Source organism: Hermetia illucens, chromosome 4, assembly GCF_905115235.1.
Source record: "Hermetia illucens chromosome 4, iHerIll2.2.curated.20191125, whole genome shotgun sequence".
NCBI classification, from domain to species: Eukaryota; Metazoa; Arthropoda; class Insecta; order Diptera; family Stratiomyidae; genus Hermetia; species Hermetia illucens.
The window spans coordinates 157,879,232-157,898,986 of NC_051852.1; the positions used below are offsets into that span (position 1 = coordinate 157,879,232).

At 43.0% G+C, this 19,755-nt stretch overlaps 1 protein-coding gene across 1 annotated transcript; it reads left to right on the forward strand.

Annotated features, from left to right (window-relative positions):
• Positions 1–3,422: 3,422 nt before the first annotated feature.
• On the forward strand, positions 3,423–12,264 carry LOC119653556 (maltase A3-like). Its single transcript, XM_038058270.1, has 9 exons — positions 3,423–3,626; positions 9,529–9,872; positions 9,933–10,058; positions 10,121–10,374; positions 10,432–10,630; positions 11,363–11,470; positions 11,530–11,876; positions 11,932–12,072; positions 12,125–12,264. The coding sequence occupies exons 1-9, from the start codon at positions 3,461–3,463 to the stop codon at positions 12,192–12,194; spliced, it is 1,755 nt and encodes a 584-aa protein (XP_037914198.1). The 5' UTR covers positions 3,423–3,460; the 3' UTR covers positions 12,195–12,264.
• The last annotated feature ends 7,491 nt before the right edge of the window (positions 12,265–19,755 follow it).

The following is a 19,755-nucleotide window of genomic DNA, read 5'->3' on the forward strand; positions in this document are numbered from 1 at the left end:
CGCGGATTTAGGTCTTTGTCCGGCCCATCGCACCATTCAATCGCATTCCGCCTGCGGCGTTTCCAGCTGCTGATTAGAGAAAATTCGCCAGATCCAGAGGGTGCAGAGGTTCTTCGTTGAAGAAAACCCTACCGAGGTGTCTTCCTCTGAGATTTGAGGAGACCGAATAGCTGCTTATCAAGTGCAGCGCCGCCTTTTCTTCCTTCTAATATTGGCTGCATGTAGATGAAACCAACACTGCAATTTTTCCATATGGTAGTTTAAGGGACAGTGTGCCGTTAAAAGCCTCAGTAGGGTTTTCATGTCCAACTTCTTAACGGACAAAAAAGGTGCTGCTTTAGCGGCCCCGGCTACTTTCACAAGGATTTTCGCCTGCCGGGAAGAGTTCAAGTTTTTCCACTCGTCTGGGTGAATCCTTGAAATTCCACTATTCAGAATAAACTTGACAGTGGAAGGTCAGATGCCAAGATGTGGTTCTGGTCCAACTCTTGTGGATTAAAACCCTTGGCGAGCCAGACAGTCAGCCTCCTCATTACCAGGAATATATGAATGCCCTAGCTCCCACGTCCCATAGATTATTCCGTTTAGTCCGTCGAGTTTCAGCAGCACCTGATGACAACACACCAACTGGCTTGATATGTCGTTGCCGTTTAGTGCTTATAGCGCTGCTCGACTGACGGAATAGAGTCGAATGGTCCGATCCCATCATTTTTATCGCAAGCATTCTTCTGCTGCCAATAACATGTCATTCATCTCCGCCTAGATTATGATCGTCACTTTTCCACATTTTATGGCCAGCTCCATAATCGGATTTCTCGAGAGCACCCTTACATCGGATTCGTTTTCTATGGCTGATCTCTTCGATGGAGATTATTTGGTCTGTAATCCTGAATGACTTAGGGCCATTTATCTATCATTCCTTTCTTTTGGTGATACGAGAATCCTCCGAAGAATTTTTGACCTCCTACGTGAGGATGGACGATTCCGTAGCCTACATAACGACGAAATCTATGAGCGATACCATAACCGTCAGGTTGTGGATAAAATCCGGCTCAATAGGTTACGGTGGGCGGGTCACTTAATCCGTATGGATGAGGATGATCCAGCCCGGAAAGTCTATAAGGGCAATATCTAGAAAAAGAAGACAAGGCAGGCCCTGCCTAAAATGAAGAGATGGCATAGGTCAGCAATTTCCAGATGGACGCATGACTGTATGATTGGTCGGCCTTCCACGCCCAAATGGTATCGGGTCTTTATGCGCCGTTGGCTACTTTCCTTATCACCTGCAAATGAAAGGAGGGTAAATTGAGGATAGCCGTAGTACTCATTGCTCCAATAATACTTAAGTAGCCTTTGTATTTGTGCCAGCTGTTTCCTGCTGTTAGCAACGTTCAGTCTCGGCCACCAGACGATGCATGTATACATCAAAAGGGGCTTTATTACAGATCTATATATCCAATGAATCCATTGCGGTGAAAGTATCCAGGTTCTACATATCGGCGTAATACAGCAGCGGTTTGCAGGATTTCTGATATTGTTCCTTGATATGGTGCTTCCACGTTGAGTTGAAGTTTGGATGTCCTCCCAAATACTTGACATACGCTCAGGTGGGTAGTGTGTAGCTTGTGCGAAAAACCCTGTACCCTCCTCGAGCCATAACAGAGAGAAAAGACCCCTCGCTGTCGGCAGCTCCTAAGATATCCTGCTTCAATAGACTTCTGGACGACCAGTGCATGGATTTTTCACAACTTTGGCATGTGAAATATCCAACTGATTAGCAACGGATTGTTTCCATGATGCTTTGCGGCGTCACAGATTGGCGCGAATGCGGCATAATTGAAGACCTGAATGCACCTAAGAGCATTCATTCCTTCTATTACTAGCGCAACACGTCAACCGTTTTCCCGACATCGTTTAAATAACTGTGAATCAAGCCAAGGGTTTGTCAAGAACTGCGGAACCATGTCGCAATACTCACTGCGTGGTTATTCATGAGAAACACCGTGTGTCACACGAACCCATCTGGTATGCTCAAAGACAACACATAGTATCAGAAGAACTGGGGTGCTGGGTAAAAACCTCCACTCCGATCCGAAAAGTAAAGTTTTGTATCAAAACCGTTTCGTGTCTTCGCCGTTGTTTATTAAGGAAACGCCCTCTCACTATTGATCTTTGTTTTTATTATGGTCACTGTCATATGGGACATCCAACACCCAGCACCCTATACACTCCTTTATGCAGATGATGTTTTTGGATGTTTTCCTAGCGTGATGGTAAAACTGACCCCGAGCAACTTGTTCAAAAATGGAATGATCTCCTCATGCAGCATGGTCTCAGATTGAATCTAAATAAAACTGAATTTCTGTCAAACGATCTCCATCAAATAGGCACCATCACTGTCAGTGAGCTAGTCAGAACTGAGCGATTTAAATTTCTCGGTCAATGCTACCAGTCAGTGGAGAACTACGTTTTGAAGTTGCTTTATGCATCAGGACAACCTGGATAAAGTGGCGTTTCACAAATGGTATTCTGTGTGATTGGCGTATCAACGGACGTTCCAAATCTAAAATTTACCGGAATGTCACGCGCCCTATTGCCCTCTATGGTTCAGAAATGGTAGTGGATAGGTCATTCATTACCAGGATGGCCAATGAGCAGATCGCTCTAGAACTATGTGACGTATAGCAGTGGAGGAGGATTACAAGTTTCTCGGAATGTCGTGATGGGAGCTGAGGCGCGTTATTACTATGCCCCACCCAGGGGTTAGTGACAGCTATGAAGCTACGATAATACGGATAAAGGGTATTAGGAAGACGTCAACTAATTCTTAAAATAAAAAAACGCTTTTAGTTGAAAGGTCATTTTGTTATTGTATTTTTGAGCCTCAATGATTTGTACTTCCAAGGAACTTTCTGGATTTTATGCTGAGATCAGGTGGTCAGGAGATTAATGTGCAATCAGATAGATTCGGCTTGCATTACCTGATAGTCTTTCATTTGCCAACCTAGATTTCAATTGTTATCACAATATTAGAATGTGTGACCTTCATGAAACAGAAATCACGCATTTTTAAGGAGAAACTTCACCAAAGAATTAAAATTTTCATGAAATTTTCCACAATTTTTTTTTTGCAAACACAAGGGCTCACACCGGATCTAGCGCCAATTATAAAAATATTAAAATTTTCTTTTATACTTAATCTTGGTATTACCAAATGAAAGTTATCAATTTTAAACACAGAAAAAAAGCTAATCTTCGCTTTTATCTGATCACACTTAATCTAATTGTTATCATATCATCAATGACAAGCTTCCATCAATCACTTAATATTAATGTCAAAAGACATAACAATTTGAATAAGGAAGATTTTTAATGTGATAGGTTGGTTTATCAGACACACGTTTTCTTTATATAGTGTGGAAGTCAGGGGGTTTCGTCAGTCTTCCATTCACACTTCAAAATGACTTTACTCAGAGTTATAATTTTAGGACTCGTCGCTCCCTGTATTTTTGTATACGGAGCAGGTGAAAATCAGAGCAAGGACTGGTGGAAAACTGCCTCAATCTATCAAATTTACCCACGTTCGTTCAAAGATAGTGATGGGGATGGAATCGGCGATCTTAAAGGTATGAATAGTAACAAAATAAGTTTCGTTTCTGTTTATAAATTTCGGAAATACGCGAGTGTGTTAGTTTTTGAGTCCCTTAAACAATTTGGCTGTTTGTTTCCATTGAGTTTCCCGCCAACTAAACGATTCCTCTCTTTTGGGGTTCGTCATTTGTCCGATTAAGGGACTCGACTTTTCGTTATAGATGCATGTCGTCTTGTGTCCCAAAGTGGTGATAGATGTCCGTCCAGCACTGAGGTATTCCGCAAAGTACAAAATATGGTCCCAAAAGTAACACATACTTTTGGGCAGCTTCTATCTAAGCCGCACTCTTTTCTGCCATTAAATGTCCTTTTGCATTGGATACAGTTTACAGCTGCATGAGACTACCTAATTTATTGCATTGAATGCATTTTGAACATTCTGGGTATACAAATGTACGAGTGTTAAGATATGTTACAAAATTTTGTTATTTAGAAACATAAATTAGAAAGGCTGTGATACCTAGATATCCGTGACCGCTCCGAGGAACCTGATTACCGCTGCGGTGCAGCAGTTTAATATCACAGACCTCTAAGACCATGACTACTGTGATAAAAATAAGGGGCCAGAGTCCTGGCGGCTTAGATGTTCAGAGTCAGCCCATAGCATTCACAATGGAAAGCAGCCCTCCCATCCTGCAACTAGAGATCTGTCTGAGGTCCTTAAAAAAGGCCAAATCCTTTTCTGATTCAGCGCATTTAGTAAGCTTTCGCCACATAATCCCGCAGGTGCTAAGTAGGGTTGTATTTTTGCCGCGTCCGCATTTGTGCGTCCCAATGCTTCTTCAATGGCGTCACCCATAATGGACGGAAGTATACCTGGCGCCAATATCTTCAAGTCATTGGCATACGCCACTACCTCCACCGCGCTCCTGGCCAATATGCGTAAAATTTCGATCATCACTATCAATCGGAGCAGCTGAGAAATGGCGCCGCCCTGTGGCGTACCCCAGGTCACGGCTCTGGTCAAGTCGATCATCTTAATTCTTAGCATGGATATTATTCAATGTGTAAGATACCCTTCCTATCTTATAGTGGCTTTTTTGACGTCGTTGCTATTAACTTTGTTGAATGTTCCCTTTATATGCAGGGAAACAGCTAGAGAATAATACTTGCACTGTAGTGATCACTTAATTGTCCTAACCACCTCTTGTTTCTGTGGGTTCGCCTTAGAGGTAGGCGTGCTGAAATTTAGAGAAAGACATTTTCTCCATAATTCTCCTTAAATAGATGTCTTCAACTTCTAGGAGGTGAGGCTGGATGGTCAGAAGTCTTTCGCGGACTCTTGGTCGCGCCTATCGAACTATGCTTGGTAATTACCGATTTGGTAGTCTCACAGGGCCTAGACTGCAAACAAGGCTCTGACTCACAGTCCTCCTCGCTAGCGAGGAAGTGCGTCTGAACCAGCAGCTCCAAGAAAGAGAAAAGATGGACTTCTATGTTCCTAAGGCGGAATTATACTGACAATAGTTCCCTGCTACATATCGATAGATTTGTGTTAATAATAAAAGCAAAGAATGATCCAACACTGTCGTTGATTTCGTAGTTGTCAAAAAGCGTATGCGTAGCATTGGCGCCGCAGCTAATCAACAGATTAGTCTTCTTTGCAGCAACGATGGACGACAAATCTTGCAGTTCTTGGGGTGGAGCTGATCGGTCGTGAGACATACAAACCGAGGAGGCATACACATTGTCCGTTGCGGCTTCTTCTAATTTGATCACAATTAGGTTGCTCAAATTCGGACCCGGACACAAAAAAAACGTGCAGGCTTTTCCTGACGAGGAAACATGCTATAGCTCTATTCCGATAAATGGCCTATGCTGCGGAATAAATTATAATATTTGCTTCGGATACCATTGATTGTTCCACCTCCTCCAATCCAGGACTTCTGTGTTTGCGCAACGTCGGTGTCTTTCTTCAAGAGGAAGACACATATATTAGCTGAAGCACACTTTCCGAGTTGCAGATTTATTTGTGCTTCGCTTAGATTGACCTGCTTGTGCATGTGGCTCGTCAGTCCCAATCGGACAGACGAATTTCATTTCCTGCAACAGCTCAATAGTGACGTCTACTGGATCCAGGTTCTCGTCTGATTTCGTGGAGCAAAACGCCTTCACTTTGCGTTCCTGACTCCGAACCAAACTTTGAAGTCTGCCTTTCCTCCAGGCACTCAACGTTTATACAGAGCAGACAAAAAATGGATATTCGCCTGGGGTTCTTCCTCCTTGAAAACTACCCATTCGTCCATGAGAATCCTCGGAGCGCAGGGATTTGACACGTGGATCTTGCTCAACGAGATGCGAACCTAGGCACCTCGTCTTAGGGGACGACTTTGAGCCTTATATCCTCCCAGGCACCGCTGATCTTAGCGATGTGCGAACCGAGAAAGTCCCAGGAGAAGTGGTTCTTGCATGCTATAACGTGCAACTCGCAGATCACTTGAGAAAAATGTAGGCTGAGAACGAATTTACCCTGTTTTAATTTTGGCGCCCAGGAGATGCTCGATGACCATTTTTGACAGCTTGGCCTCAACACTGGTTTCCACCTCTAATGACAGTTTACCGCTAATGGAATTGCCCTCCGCCAGCGCTATGCTTGAGAGACCCTTAACCGCTGGAGGGTTTTGTAGTTCGTGGCTGGCTGTTGCAATGTACCTGTTCTCAGGGGCTACTTGGCATCCTCGCCTGCCTTGCTATTCGATCTCATCTTGAGGTCGGCTGCATTTGCAGGCGAGTGGGACTCCCCTTCTGCTTGTTTCGCAGATATTTGTTGTCACTCGTAAGCCGTACCGGTCTACCTATTCTACGCAATCTTTCTCCAAATGTGCATAATGTTCTGGTACTGGCTCTTGAGCAAGATTCCAGTCAACTTATGCTTCTTTTCAGATGGCCTGCACCGACATTCTTGTCATCCCTCACTTTTGAGGGAACCCTCGACATCCACAGTATCGGCTGGTATGCGCTACATCCAGCTCGACGAAACCAATTCCCACGTTGGAAACCATTAGTCCGTCTACCGCCTTGCTCATGGTGGTGCTAGTTTCAATACAGCGTCTTGAGTGTACTGCCCTTCATGGCTGCTGTCTTTTGGCTTTTCGGTATTAAATTGCGAAATTCCTCTCCCTTTAGCGTATTGAAGATGGCTCTCATTAATTTTTCCACCACCCTCCAAAATGTTTCGAAGACTAGCATGTAGTCCACAATATTCTCGGGTAATAACTGTGCCCCAGCGATACCTACCAGCTCTACAGAAAAATATCCAACGGCTTTGTCTCCGGCTGATTATATTCGGTATCATTTGCACCAATAATTTTACTCTAACTCTAAATGCTTTTTTGGAAAACTTTCAAGATATCGCTTGACTCATTATGACTCCCAGATATTTAAGCGCTGGTTGGGAGTGTATAGTTTGTTCGCTAATCTTAGCGTTCATCAACGTTTGCTTCCATCGTTTACTAATTAGAATTGCCTCCATTTTATGCTTTGCGACCACTTGACCAATGCCTTCTAGCCAGGGTCTGAGCTTCCAAATTGCCTTGTTTGTCAAAATGTTGACCTCCTTGATGTCTGATGTCAAGATAGTCACTCCGATATCATCTGTGAAATCAATAATTGCCACCCCATTGGGGAGCTGCAACCTCAAATTCCATTGCAGATTATTAAGACCGAGGACCAATTCTTAAGGAACCCCACAGATTGTTCAAGGTATCTTAGGTCCATCGTCCAAATCGTAACACTATAACCTCCCGCGAGATACTCTATGTCCACATGCACCAGGTATTTGGTTGGACTTAATTTGACTAAAGCCTCACAACACTAGTTTGCAGAATTGAAAGATTTCTTCACATCGAGGGTAATTACCGCGGAGGATTTATTGGCCTCTATTGTTGCTTTCGCAATTTTCGTCACCGTACTGGTCGTATTCACCGTCGACCTTGCTTTTCGGAATCCAAACTGCCTTTCCTTTCTGTGATCGGTGGAAGAAATTCGTGCTAAAAGGTTTGAAGAAACTGCGTATACTCTCCCTCCCACTTCTGAAATAGTATAAGCCTCTTCAAAGCACTCCAATAGCCCAAGGTGTTCTTAGTCGCCTAGTCACCATTCATTGAACTTTGTCCAATCCGTTTTCCTAGGTCTTTATTACAGACTGTTCACCTGCAAAAGTCACACTAAATTGTAAGTAAGTGTGATCTGAAGGTGAGAGTTCATCTAGCATTTGCCAGCCTCTAATCAACTCTAATAACTTTGAAGAGCAGATTGTTAGGTCAATTACTTCATTTCTTGTTGACTCCAAGACGTAGACGCGCCCCCTATGTTCGCGGTTATCAGACCGGCAGAAGTGACAAAATCAATCAGTTTCTCTCCTCTAGGATTGCATTTACTACTTCCATAACAATTATGTTGAGTGTCCGCATCACAACCTATTAAGAGTTCAAGGCCATTTGATTCTGCATACAGTTCTAGATCCCTTAGCTCTTGGGTCGGCAAAGGACACAAAAAATCACAGGTTAAGCAAGTAGAGGCAACTATGACGGTTCTCCACTTGCCATTAACCTGGTATTGTAAGTAGATCGCGACTAGATCCTGGAATTGCCTCAGCATGGCTAGCTCTACCAATTCGGACACCATAACCCAGGCTCTCGGTCTTGAAGATTACTCATTGGAGAAGTTACTTGACTGATCCAGTATCACAGATTTTATTAAAACAAATTCATGGTTCTTGTTCCAGAAATATATGAGGACAGTCCTGCAACTTTGCCAGGTTTGCAGGTTAATTTGACTAACCTTTATGTTTGTAGATATAAATAAAATCTAATGTGGAAACCCCCGCTAACTGAAGAGTCTGCTGCGTCCTGGGTGGATCTCACCGGGGATACCAGCTTGTCCTCACCTTCCTCGAAAAAACTTCCGCTTCCTTGCGTTCGATTTCTCTAGGTATCGCCAAACTTGGTGGTGTAGTAACATCTATGTCCCCATTCTCAAGAAGCTTCACCTTCTTTCGTACTGCTTTCCGTTGTCGTCAGAAGGGTGCCCTCCCAGATTCATGGTGTCCGGGCTGCATGGCCTGTTTACACATACCGGAATTAAGCCAGTTGCGGCCACATCACCAGATTTCCTGATAGAGGCGGAGAAGAAGATTCTGGCATGCAAGCCTGTAGTCCCTTCTCCTGCGCGGCTGAATTTTCCTTCTGCCGAGCCTTCCTCTAACCTTTCCTGGGAGAGTTAGGCAACAGTGTCACCGACAAGCCGGCGTAGTCAGGTTTCTAGTTTATCTCATTAAGGGAGTTACTGTACTATCCTTTCTGGCTGACCCCGCCAAAGACACTGGGTGCATGTTTTCCAACGAAGTGGACATTGCTCCGTGAGGGACTATTGAGTGGTCAAAAATCCGTGCCTTCGCACGACCTGATTTCTCAAAGTCGCGGGTCGATTCGAAGTCTGTGACTTCTTACCACTTGGAGAATTACATTCCATTGCTTCCACCCTCATGTGCTTTTGAATACCCTTTGTGTAGTGGGTTCTCCTACCACTACAACGGGGTGTCCGAGGGGAAGCCCTAATAGATGACCAAAAGCTCAACATATCCTTGTCAGTTTGATGAGCCTACTCCCAACACACCCTACACACCCTTGCCCCGCCCCAAGGCAGTTTTCAGTGACCATCGGTAGGAGGTCATGCGAGGACTTGCAGCATGATTCAGCCATAATCTGAGGCATAATCAAGGCCACCGTCATACTTAAAGCGCTTTTAATTTCTAAATAGTTTTTTTCTGCGATTTAGATATCTCTTAGGGCAAATAATTTAAATTAGGACTCCAAGTGAGATCTTCAGAAAGGAATGTATGCGTATAAAAATAATTTGATATTTTTTTACAAACAGGAATCAGGGAGATGTTACCTTACCTCAAAGAAATTGGTGTGGATGCGACTTGGCTTTCGCCAATTTTCAAGTCACCGATGGCTGACTTTGGTTACGATATATCTGATTTCTTCGATATTCAACCTGAATATGGAACATTGAAAGATCTGGACGATCTCATTGCCACCGCTAAAGAAATCGGTATCAAGGTTTTACTGGATCTTGTTCCAAACCATTCAAGTGATGAGAATGAATGGTTCATTAAATCACTTAACAGAGAAAAAGGATACGAGGATTTCTACGTTTGGCATCCAGGTTACCCCGATCCGAAAAATGCTACAAATCGGTTACCTCCAAGTAACTGGGTAAGAACATTGACCTTGAATTCCAGTAACAATCTTGAATCTTTGACTTTGGCTTTTTAGGTTAGTCACTTTAGATTTTCTGCCTGGACTTGGAGAGAAGAACGTCAAGAGTTTTACTTGCATCAATTTCACTATAAACAACCAGATTTCAACTACAGAAACCCAGCTGTTGTTCAACAGATGAAGGTACGTCAATGTCAGTTGGGAGATAAGTAGGGATTAAAGTATAGTTTGGCTATTTTACTTAGGATGTAATGACATTCTGGCTGAAACGTGGGATTGACGGATTCAGAATAGATGCAGTACCAAATTTATTTGAAGTCGCCCCCGATCAAAATGGAAAATACCCTGATGAACCATTAACTGGCGAAACAAATAATCCGGATGACTACAACTACGTAAAACATATTTATACAGTAAATCAACCAGAAACTATTGACATGGTCTACCAATGGCGTCAAGTTGTAGATGAGTTCCAGAGAGAGAACGGTGGTGATACCAGGTGACACCTTTAATATATTGACTTCAACTATTTTATGATCACTGTTTGATTTTACAGGATTCTCTTAACGGAAGCTTATTCACCCCTTGATGTATTAATGCAATATTATGGGAATGGCACTGTGAATGGATCGCATGTTCCCTTCAACTTCCATTTGATTACGGAACTAAATGGTACATCAACTGCTCCAGACTATGAAAATGTTATAAACGAGTGGATGAATGCAATGCCTGCGGGTGGAACAGCTAATTGGGTGGTAAGTATTCGAAGTAGAATAAAGGTTTTTGGTCAAAAGCTATCAGACTAAATCCGTAATTTGGATGATTACACGTCGTCGTCGAGGCACTGCAGCTCACTTAGGTCTTTGGGCGGTGATACTTCCTCTAACCATCCGGATTCATCGATCTTTGTCAACAAAATCTGCCTAGCGCTTTTGGGGGTTGCCCCACCAGGTTTCGTCCTTCTGCTGTCCCTTCGGATACCCTTTAAGATATCTGAATGCCGTCCTTACGCTGAACGTGGCCAGCCCATTGCAACTTCCGAAGGGTCCTTAAATATTTGGTGCAGCTCATGGTTGTATATGATTTACTATTGGTCTTCTCCTCGTTTAGCTCCTATTATTCTCCTCAGGACCTCTGTCTCCAAGGTGTTGGCCAATTTTTCAGAAGTTTGTGCTATGGTCCATGTTTCACACCTGTTGGAGGGAGCACGGGTCTTATTATTGTTTTGTATGCTCGGAGTTTTGCTTTCCTGTATATGCAGCTGATTCTTAAAATCGGTATCACCGAGTAGAAGGTCCTCCTTTCGAGCTGGATTTGATTACTCGGTCGACTACTCAGTGGTCTAATATTGATTCGCATTCATCAATTCACCCTGCAATGAGCTGTCTCTACCCTGGCCAGAGCGCTCAGGCATCCTTTTGTAGTAATATAGTAATTTAGCTGGGATGCAAAGGATAACTAATAAATTTTATTCCCTGATTTTATAGTTGGGAAACCATGACAACCGACGTGTTGCCAGCCGATACGGGGTCGAAAAAATTGATTTACTTAATATGCTTCTTATGATTTTGCCTGGAGTCGCCGTAACTTATAATGTGAGTTTTCAAAATGAAATAATCTTGACGCCAATTGATTCAAAATGTAATTTCTTCAGGGCGAGGAGATAGGAATGACTGATGTTTGGATTTCCTGGAAAGATACTGTTGATCCTCAAGCTTGTAATACCGATCCCTCTCATTATGAAGCCGTTAGTCGTGATGTGGCAAGAACACCTTTCCAATGGAGTGATGGCAAAGATGCCGGATTTTCAACAAGTTCACACACCTGGCTCCCTATTGGCTCGAATTATAAGCAGGTTAACGTGGAGGGAGAGAGGGAATATGTAAGAAGTTACCTTAATACATATAAACGTGCCAAGGAGCTGCGACGTAACACTAAAACCTTCCAAAATGGAGACTTCAAAATGTTAGCGATAAATGAAAATGTAATTGGAATCAAGAGGTAGGAATTGGTAGACCTTGCTTGGAATCTTTATTAATGAAGAGAACTTTTCTAGATCACTTCAGAATGAGGACACCTTCGTGATGGTAGCCAATGTGGGATCCAAGGTGGAGAGAGTCAATTTATTCGCCTTAGTAGACTCGTTAGGTCTAATGGAAGTTGTTTTGTCAAGTGGCACTTCTTCCAGAAGGATTGGGTAAGAATAATAACTTTATGACTTTAAAAACATTCTTATTATTTGATTCTAGGGATGTGGTCCACCCTGTGGAGGTGATACTTCTACCAGATGAGGCATTGTACTTGCGAACAAAGGAATAACATTTCTTCTAATAATACTATAATAATTTAATGGGAAATATAGATATATATTTGGTACTGAATAATAAAGTGTGCCATACATGCAAGAAAAAAGTTTGAACCCGCCATCGCTTGTACTCCAAACAGTGGAGAAGGTCATAGGCAACTATAGTCATGAACACTATTCAAGAGTGGGTACTATCGAGGTAATAGGGAGTATGGTGGTTGATGAAGTCCTTGAAAAGACATCAAATCCTGAAATACCAGCCCAAGAGTATTCTGAAGATATTGTTTTAATCTGTAGGAGCAAGTTTAAGGACACCCTAAGTCAAAGACTCAAAATTGGACTAAGCATTATTAGAACCTCGTGCAGGAAGGCGTGGCTGCGCATCAAACTAGCCTAGGCCACTATGGTACAATTCACTAAAAAGTGTACGTTTGAAAACAAAAGCGAAATTTCCAGGAATCACACTAGATCAACAACTAATATACACATATCGGAAAGTTACAAGGGCTTCGATGATTTGTGGAATCATCATCATCAACAGCGCAGCAACCCGTATCCAATCCTGGCCTGTCTTAGTTAGTTAGTTTAGCTTAGTGGGGGGAGCTGCAGCTCCAAGCACTCACACTTTTGTTAGGTCCATTTTGCTTTCCTCAAAGATCTCCTATTCATTGGCCTCTCGCCTACTGCGTTTGCAGGCTTTTCCGACTACCCCCTTCAGGATAGACTTGACAGTAGATGCCTTAATGCCAAAAGCTCTTTCTGGTCCCACCATTGTGAATCCAGAACCTTAGCGGGCCAATCTGTCAGTTACCTCTTTACCAGCGATGTTTGAGTGCCCTGCCACACACATAAGGTTTGCTTTGTTCAGTCGGTCAAGTTCCAGCAGTACCTGATGACAACTGACTATTATGGCTGTCTAGTGCTGATATTGCTACTCAACTGTCGGAACAGATTCGACTGGTAAGCATGTTGCCTGCAGTGAAATAGCCACCTAGAGATATATGTATCCCTTATGAACCGGTCTATTGATCTTTCTAGTCGAAAGATTTTTCCGTCAGCCTAGGTGAGTTTACCTCGTTTGGGAATAAATGTTACCTTCATATCACGCCAGCTGGTTGGAATATGCACGGTATATATTCTGGGTGTGGCGACGTAGGGCATGCATTCCTTCTATTACTAGAACTAGGGCCCGCAGACTTATATCTATGGAACGAGTTAAATGCCCATTTCACTCGTTCCAGTCAAACTACTTTGCATGCCAGAGACCAGGGGGTTGAGGGCTGTATGTGTTTGTCGACCCCAAGGTGAGATTTTGGATGTTGCCTGGAATGCTGCCTGTTTGGTCGTTTCTTCATTCCTTTCTCTGTACCTCCCGCTCAGTAAACCTAGATAACCCAACTACTGGGTACCTTCTTTGACAAATATCCGTTTTAGCTTTTGGGGTTGCGTCAAGACAGCTGGTCTCTTCGCAAAAGCGTCTCCATTATGATCGTTTGGCCGACTTTATGCTTTCCTTTAGACCATTTTGAACCTCTTTGTAAAGAATCCATCAAGCGGCTGAATCAAACTTCCGAGCTCGCTTGAGGAGTATCCTTGTCGTTCTCCTCTGTTTCGCCAAATACGTGTTGCACCATAGTGTTTTACCCTTCTTTGGCATCATGTCTGCACAGTTCACTCCGAAAGTTTCTTTCGTGTTAGTTGTGTTTTTTAAATTCCAACAATTAATTTGATGCGCCTCCCAGGGGTCGAAACTCGGACGGTAAGTTCTGTTTAATAAGTCGCCCAATCTGTCTTACGTGGATTCTGAAATGGAGTGGAGGAGGTAGATCCATCCTCACCATGAAATCAATGCGCTTGCGATCCAAGAGCATGATATCGTTTGATACTTTCGACTCGACCATAACTGAAATGTTAAGGGATGCCACCGTGATGTCGGTGACATTTCCAGATTTTAGACAAAGCAGCGAAAGCGAATCTATCGCTGTTCATACGTCGGGCAACATCCAGTTTGGTACCAGCATTGAAAGAAATCATACTTCGTAAATATACAAATTGGTCGGCGCCGTCGAGGCTCTGCCCATGAATGCTGATAGGGATAGTACGATGACCCGTCAGACAAGGAACCATGTTTTATTGGTGTTATCATTACTTTAACTCTACCTGCTTCTCCTTTCAAATTCAAAGCTATTTGGACAAGATGAGAAAGCAAACATCAGCGGAGTGGAAGTATTTGAGGAAAGATGACACCGTTCATTGAACATTAACAAGAACAAAAGGAAATAATATCGATGAAAAAATGAGACTTAGGCAGAATCCACTTTAAGATTTCACCTCAGCGCAACATGTCGCTCTGATAACAGCAATTAGCTTCTCCAGAATACTCCTCTTACGAAGAACATGACAGAAGTACTCCCTATATCATACTCAAAATGGGCGCTCTTCTTCGGAATCTTAACAACCATCTTCCATTCTCTGGCAATGGTTTCGGATTCCCCAGTTTGGTACAAGCAGAAGTAGCACATCTGCAGTATCTGCATGTGCAACGATAAATAACTCTGCGAGGAGACCATCAATCCCAATTGCTTTACTCCGTTTGAGGGCGTAATTGACCCTGCTTGGAGGAATAGTTCGTATCCGTATGTTGCAGTGATTAACCATTTTATTCATAAGAGGTGGAAGCTCGCTGGATGTGATACGGTTAAAAATTGTGGTGAAGTTTTTTCCCACCTCTTCAACTGTTCATTATTGTCGTCCGTTGAGGTTCTTTACAAGATCATCGAAACATTTGCGACCCCAAGCAAGCCCTTTCGTGAACCGTTATACACTTGTGAAATCATGGCGTTCTGTGGCATCTTCCGCTTCCCGCTTCCTGGCACTACGCTGAAGTTCTCGGGATTTCGCTCAGTATCTGCGTTCTAGCACGACACGGTCGCCATCACACGCAGCAATCGATAGAGCCTTTAACTAGTTCCGTTCAGTGACTCCGCAGTTAATCAGATCTTATGACACCCCTTCGGGACATAACAGACGACCTGTGTAGCATTTGAGAAAAGAGCATTTTTGATGATGGCTCATTGCTGATCAATATTCTCGACAGGTTACTCAGTGTATCTGCCATCCGATCAGCAAGATATCTTTCCCATTGTCGAGCGGCAGCTGGATCATACAAGGGGTCGATATTGAATTTGGGGGACCACAGTTTAATAACTCTGTGAGAAGTGTCGGATGCAACATGCAAGCAAACGTAAGTGACTATCAAATGGTGATCCCTTTCGAGGCCGATGTCAGCGCCTCTCTTTTTACACACATCCAAGAGACAACTTGAAAATCGATTTCTGATCGCAAAGTGGTCGATCTGATTGCTCGTACGGTGTTGGTCAGTCGAGGCCCAACTGACCTTATGACAAGCTCTGTGCTCGAAAAATATCCCACCACTGATGAGGCAGAGAAAGCTGCGGAAAACCACAAACCCCTTACCGTTATCGTTTCGGTCACCAAGACTGTGCTTCCCCATCACATGTCCAAGCGAAGTGTTATCAGAGCCACCTTGTCATTCAGATCACATATCACGATCATAATACCAACTTTAGGGAGCCCCCCTTGAACTGAGTTTAATTGCTCATAGAAAACATCCTTCTTCAATATATCAGGAGTCTCCGTTGATGCATAGCATTGTGCAATTGTGATGCCCCTTAACTGAACTGGAATCTTGCAGTCAGAAACCCCTCACCGGTGAAGAAAGGGAGCCCTGTGTTAGCCATTACAAATATCCCGACACCAGATTCGCGTTTGCTACTACTTGGTTTTCCAGAGTACAAAAACATCTTGCAATTATTATAGCAAGAGGGAGAGGAATACTCGCCAGAGTACCATTGTCTGATGTCGCTTAAGCACTTAAGGTCCATATCGTTGGAAGCCCCGCTCGAATTGGGAAATGGAGCATTCTGAGAGCCCTCGCTATCGTTGCTGAGAATTCCAGGAACCAATCATAGCCATTTTCCAACAGCCAGAGGTATTCAGCGTGATGTCAGTTCCTATCCAAGGCGTTGCTTATGTCTCGGTAGCAATCTAGTTTCAAATTTTTATCTATTCTATCTATTAGTCGACTCTTACGACAAACAGGGACGACTTTCAGTGTATACTTAAGTCCTAACTTACAGAGCGCAACTTCGTGTGGGGTTTTCAATTTAATTCAAGAAGTCTCAATGTTTTGTTGAAAAGGGGATTTTGAGGTCTCAGGTTTTTGTAAACATAACCAGTCCGTGTACGGGAGCACTTGGGAGGTCTTGGTATCTACCCAATAATCCTGAATGTAATCTATTCAATTGATATATTGGGATTAATTGATAAAAGAGAGATAATCATAAATTCAAATGAATTTAAGCTGAATAAAAATAATTTGCCAAGTAGGAAGGATTAAGTCTAGGATTCCAACACTAATTCTATATAAACACAAAAGAGACCTTATGAACCTTGGTCACGCAGTCATGAACTGGATGAAAAGAATTTTAAACTATTCTGGATAAAAACAGCTCAAAAGTTAATCTAATATTTGAGTCCACAAATAAAAGCAAAAGAAGATTTCAATTAAGTCCTAAGCCTCCTTAAACCATACTGTAATCAAATCGATTAAGGATTTGAAATAGAATAGATAAAATTAATGTTGCTACAGGTAAAAAGTTTGCCTAAATCAAATTTTTGGAGCAAAAAATTAAATTAGAGCTCCGGTGGAAATCATATAGGAAACAATATCCTTTGCAAAAGCAGGAATTTGATACTCTATCATCTTTACCAGGCAGGAAATCAGGATAACATATTTACCATGGAGGAAATGAGATTTAAAATATTGATTTTAACAAATTTCCAGAGATTAAACTGGGAATAGATTAAAATTCCAACCAAAGCTCTAAAGTTTGATGAGAACCCGTTGATACCAATCAGGATCTCTCTTGGAGGTGTCAATTACTTCCAGCCACTTGTCTGGAATTAAAACTTTTAAAACAGTTGATTGACGGTTTCGTCCAGTATCTGATCTACTCCCTATAATTTAGGTAATTGCTAGAGGGCGCCCGCTTAGTTGAATGGTTAGAGCACAAGGCTCGTACGGAAGGTCGCAGTTCAAACCTCGCTGGTGGCAGTGGGATTTGAATCGTGATTTGACGTCGAATACCAGTCGACTCAGCTGAAAATGAGTACCTGAGTCAAATCAGGGTAATAGTCTCGGGCGCGGTTATATGCCAGCCAGAACGAGAAAATGAGAAAGCTCATGAGGACACATATATGGGTGACGAGAAACCCTCCCAGTTCTTCCGCCGATTGTAGTGTCTCGGCGATACTTCAGGTCCGGAGCCGCTGGTGAGAAGTCTATGTTTAAGAGGCCTGCCATCTGCTCTTCAACCGATTATAGTGACCATGGATGGTTAGCCACTACAAACTGCAAACAACGCCCCAATTATCAAGTCAGCTTGCAGAGCTGCGAACGGAGCTACGCACGGTCAAACAGGAGTCCCAACCCGAAAATTCAATCGGACCTAAATGTCGACGCTCACATTCTCGATCACATTCACAACCTAGTCCCGGAAGTCTTCGACCCCAAGGTATATGCTGATATTACTAAAGGTCTAATGCCGAAGTTACCAAATGCGTGAAACCGTGTTACTGGACTTCGGGAAATGCCATCTGCAGCTTCTAGAGGTGTCAAATGGCGCAGTTTCATCGTCTTCATGCCACCTGTTTATCTTTGACAAAAATCCAAGTGTCCGAATAGGTGAGTGGTTAGAGCACAAGGCTGTCGTACGGAAGGTCGCGGTCCAAATTCATTCGTATTGTGATTTGACATCGGATACCAGTCAACTCAGTCGTGAATGAGTGCTTGAGTCAAATCAGAGTGATAATCTCGGGCGAGCACAATGCCGATCACATTGCCTCCTACAGTGTACCGTTACGGTCTTGAATGAAGTGCTCTAACGCACTTTACGGCCTGATCCAATTCGATTGTTGCGCCAATGACTATTAAAAATACAAGAACACGGTTTCTCATAGACACAGATGCCGATATATGCGTTTATCCGCGCTCAGAATTCCAAGAACCGTGTAGAAAGGCATGGTTCGACCTGTCGGGTGCAAGTGAAACATCAGATGCCACATATGGAATCGCTAACCTCACAGATTTCGCATGGAGATTTATTATAGCGGACGCTGCTAAACCCATATTTGGGGCAGATTTTTTAGCACATTGCGGACTCATGGTTGTCTTCGCCATTCAACACCGCACCTTATCTGCCAAGGAGAGATGGAAGAATAAACAATGCCGATCATCACAACAATTGCTGGAGAAACTCCTTATCATGATATCTTACATGAGTTTCCAGAAATAAGTCCTCCCGACAGAATTGAAGAAAATGGGGTGTCAGACAATTAGCTCTGGACAAGCTGAACATCGCGAAAAAGGAATTCAATATCATGATCCATCTAGGATTTGTGCACCTATCAAATAATCCGGGGGCTGAACCTTTGCATTTAAAACCTAAAAAGAATAACGAGTCAAGACTATACGGAGATTATCGCGTACTCAACGCCTGCACTTCTGCCGATAAGTATCCAGTTCGGAGCATCCAAAATTTCGCCCAAACGCTCTATGGTAAAACTTGTCAACAATAGACCTGGTAAGAGCATTTAACCAGATCCAGATCAAGATTTACCAAAGACTGCCATCACAACACCGTTCGGCATTTACGAATTTCCGTTTATGACATTTAGGCTATGGAATGCGGCGCAAACATTCCAACGATTCAACGACGAGGTTTTGACAGGTTTGGATTTCTGCTATGCCAACATTGATGATATATTAGTCGCTGGACCAGTAAGTCTTCCGCAGCTTTTGCTTCCAAAGTAGCACTAGAGCAGACGACGCTTCTTCCACATCCAAAATCTGACGCATCTTTGGCCATTTTCTGCGATGCATTTGACTTCACCATTGGAGTAGTCCTCCAACAGTGGAATAATTGTTACTGGCAACCATTGACTTTCTTTTCAAGGAAGCTCAGATCAGCGGAACATGAATACGAAGCGTATGATTGCGAACTGCTTGTTATGTACCTATCGATAAAACACTTTCGTCGTATGGTTGAGGCAAGGAAGTTCAGCATCTTTACGGATTACAGGCCTTTAACTTTCGCCTTCCACAGAAAGAACGAGCGCTCACCATGTCAATTTACCTATTTAAATTATATTGGGCAGTTTACCACAAATATCCAGTTGTAATCAATTATCGATTATGCAAAGCTTGCGTCTCAGTCCGCGGACGAAGAGCTCAAAATGCTACAACAAGCAAACACAAGGCTTCAACTAAAGCAATTCCCAATTCCGGGTGTCTGCTACAAGCTATGGTGTGAGTATGCATCTGTACCATCCTTGTATTACTCAACCATTTCGAAAAACTGTTTTCAACAGCTTAACAGCTTACACTACTTACCACACCGAGGAACAAACGCCACCGTTAAACTGGTAACATAGAGGTATGTTCGGCCATCCAACCGATTGCAGGAATTAGACGCGGAGTTGCAATAATTGTCA

Bases quoted from the DNA above. Each gene is read 5' to 3' on its own strand.
- LOC119653556 (XM_038058270.1), top strand. From the start codon at position 3,461: ATGACTTTACTCAGAGTTATAATTTTAGGACTCGTCGCTCCCTGTATT. The intron at 3,627-9,528 runs GTATGAATAGTA...TTTTACAAACAG, and splicing joins TGGAATCGGCGATCTTAAAG to GAATCAGGGAGATGTTACCT. The intron at 10,375-10,431 runs GTGACACCTTTA...TTGATTTTACAG, and splicing joins GAGAACGGTGGTGATACCAG to GATTCTCTTAACGGAAGCTT.